The following is a 3296-nucleotide window of genomic DNA, read 5'->3' on the forward strand; positions in this document are numbered from 1 at the left end:
AAAAACAGAAATCAAGAACATAAACAATCATCTTAAAGAAATAGTAAAACATAATTGAATTAAAATAAATCCAGCAAAGAGAACTTAGATGAGAGGGAGATCGAATTGTAGAGAAATGGTTCAGCCTTTCATGGCACTCCTTATCTTCATTAAGCTTGAGAATTAGATTACATAGGTGTTGATTATGGTTTCAAGTTTTGACTTTCGGGAAAGTAGCTGTTAATTCGGAGAGTAGATATCGGAAGCTTGTGTGGATCCGAAAAGCTTGCGTGGAAGATTTTTAAGAATCTGGAAGGTGTTTCCAAATAAGCTTGTACCGTGTATGGATTGTCTCTCCTGCATAGCTTGTTATTAATCCGGAAGAATATGAGAATGGAAGAAGTTGGCTATGAGTATTTTCATGATTTAGTATCTATGTCATTTTTTACAAAGATAAAGACTACCAAGACAGGTAAATTCATTTTTGTCATGCATGATCTTATAGTTGATTTGGCTAGAACTATTTCCGGAAAATATAATTGTTTGTTCGAGGAAAATGATGACATTGATAGGCTTGAGAAGAAGACACGTCACCTTGGATGTGACATGGAAATTTATATTGATAACAAAATATCTAATTATGATTTTGAAACTACTCGTTTGCAAACCTTTTTAACATTTGATTCAAGATATTCTGAAATCAATATTTCTAAGGAAGTAGTGCAGAATCTGCTATCGATGTTGAAATGTTTGAGAGTATTATCTTTTCGTGGCCTTCATATAACTAAGTTATCTGATTCAATCGGTGAACTAAAACATCTTCGCTATTTAGATATTTCTGGCACCAAGATTGTGATGTTGCCCAAATCTATAACTAAATTGTACAATTTGCAAACGTTGAAATTAGAAGATTGTGATCAACTTGAAACTTTGCCTAAAGATATGCATCATCTCATTAATTTAAGACATCTCGTTGTTAGTGGAGGTAGCCTAGTTGAGATGCCAAGCCAAATATGTAAATTAAGAAATCTCCAAATGTTGACAACTTTTGTTGTGGGAAAGAATAGTGGTGCTAAAATAGAAGAGTTAGTAGAACTTCAAAGTCTACATGGGGAGCTTTCCATCATGAAGTTAGAAAATGTGGTCATTATTACAAAAGCATCAGATCAAGTTAATGTATTGGATAAGAAGCAACTTGAGATATTGTGTTTGGCATGGAGTTTTAATGATGTTTTTGTTGATCCAAAACATGGAGAGGGTGTGCTCAAAATCCTTTCACCAAGCACAATGTTGAAGCAACTCAAAATTCTTAATTACCCAGGCTCAAAATTTCCGAATTGGGTCGGGAATGATTCGTTTAGCAACATTGTTGAAGGGTTGATGGTTGTGAGCGTTGTTCCATTTTACCACCCTTTGGGCAACTTTCTTTGCTAAAAGATCTTTACATTTCAAGATTCAATTCAGTAGTAATGGTGGAAGCTGAGTTTTATGGGAATAGTTCTGTCAAGAAGCCATTTTCATCATTGGAAACATTGAGATTTGAGAACATGCCATCATGGGAGCAATGGCATTCAATGCAAACTGAAGAGGCAGCGACATATGGGAAGCTCAAAACACTTGAAATTTTTAATTGTCCGAAGCTTGTTGGAGATTTGCCTCGCTTCTTTCCTTCATTAGCGGATATTAGAATTGAAGGAGACAAGAAATGTGAATTATTAAGTCTCCCAAGATCATGTATCAGGAAAATGAGTAGTCATCACCTAGCGAATTTGGTAATGGATGTTTCTTCCACTCTCCCTCCACTCTACCCTCCTCTTCAGAAGCTTCAATTGTTGTCTTGTGGATCATCGTTTAGATCCCTCAATATGGATTTATTCCCCAATCTCAAAACTCTTTCAATTGGTAACAACCACTATTTTGAAGCTCTTTCAATGTCTGATGGGAAATCTCTTGAGGAACTAACATATTTACATATCGAGCATTGTGGTAGTTTTGTATCATTCCCAAATGGTGGACTTATTGCTCCGAAGCTGATTGAGTTTGTCATTAATTATTGCCTTAAATTGAAGTGGTTGCCTAAAAAGATGACTTCCCTCTCAGCTTTGAATGATTTTGAAGTCATAGATTGTCCGTTGATGGAGCCTTTTCCTGAAGATGAAGGTGGTCTGCCTGTTAGTTTGTCAAGACTTCGAATATCCTATGATGTATTATTGAGGATGAAATGGAATTGGCAAACACTATCCCATCTTACCATTCTTCATATTCTTGGTAATAAAGAAGATATGGAACCATTTCCGGAGGAAGGGCTGCTGCCAACCACTATTACCTGTCTTAGTATTATGTCATTTGCGAAACTTATAAGCCTGGACAAAAATGGACTTAGACAACTCACCTCCTTGAAAAAACTTGAGATCTTGGATTGCCCTGAGTTGGAGACATTGTCAGAAGAAGGGTTCCCAACCTCCCTCACCTCTTTGGAGATAGATGATTGTCCTCTGGTGAAGAAAAAATATGACCCGGAGAGTGGGAATGAAGAGTACTGGGCCAACATTAGTCACATACCCAATGTCCAGTTTGGTATGTATTTTCTAATCAACAACCACCGTGTAATTGTATAGAGCATGGCCTAGGGTTTACCGAAGACTCTTGTTTTTCGTCTGTTATTCAATCAATGAAAGATGTTATAAATTATCAGGTGAGTTTATAAACAGTTTACATTTTTTCTTTATGTAACATTTTCTTGAAATTACTTCTGGGATATCCAAAATATGCAGAAGTTCTTTTCCACAATAAAATATATACATTATGGTTTATAATTTTATCTATTATCCATACAACAATTGCATTTTTACTTCAAGGGAGTTTATTTTGTTTGGCTTTACTGTTTAATAATTTGTTTATTTCAATCAATAGCTTCACAATTCTTTCACCACTTAATCATATGCATCTCTTTTACCTTCAATTTTCCTCTAATGCAGAGACTAGTATTGCAGATGATAGAGGAGATTTCACAACCTCAAACAAGTAATGTTCATGTTGGATTATAATTTAGTTGTTTTGGTATTTGTGTCCTTGTGGGTATTTTGTGTACTTATATTATCTGGTTTTCTTTATAATTTATGATGTTTAGGGCTATGAATAGTTAGGTCACTCGTGGGTATGTAACCACGATTTTCCTCGACCATAATTAGGTGAGGGCTATGAATAAACTTGGGAGGAGGTCACTCGTGGACATGTGACCTTCATCTCTTCCTATGGTTTAATTGCAGGCACGAGATAGTTTTTTATGTTTTAATAACTCTCTACATGTAAAGTAA

At 35.4% G+C, this 3296-nt stretch overlaps 2 protein-coding genes across 2 annotated transcripts; both read left to right on the top strand.

Annotated features, from left to right (window-relative positions):
* The first annotated feature begins 372 nt into the window (after window positions 1-372).
* Window positions 373-1413, top strand: LOC115697613 (putative disease resistance protein At3g14460). The gene has a single exon (XM_030624686.2). The coding sequence runs from the start codon at window positions 373-375 to the stop codon at window positions 1411-1413; it is 1041 nt and encodes a 346-aa protein (XP_030480546.2).
* A 35-nt stretch (window positions 1414-1448) lies between these two features.
* Window positions 1449-3007, top strand: LOC133029182 (putative disease resistance protein At3g14460). The gene is made up of 2 exons (XM_061101674.1): window positions 1449-2556; window positions 2958-3007. The coding sequence occupies exons 1-2, from the start codon at window positions 1449-1451 to the stop codon at window positions 3005-3007; spliced, it is 1158 nt and encodes a 385-aa protein (XP_060957657.1).
* Window positions 3008-3296: the final 289 nt, after the last annotated feature.

This window comes from Cannabis sativa, chromosome 7 (genome assembly GCF_029168945.1).
Source record: "Cannabis sativa cultivar Pink pepper isolate KNU-18-1 chromosome 7, ASM2916894v1, whole genome shotgun sequence".
Taxonomy (NCBI): domain Eukaryota; kingdom Viridiplantae; phylum Streptophyta; class Magnoliopsida; order Rosales; family Cannabaceae; genus Cannabis; species Cannabis sativa.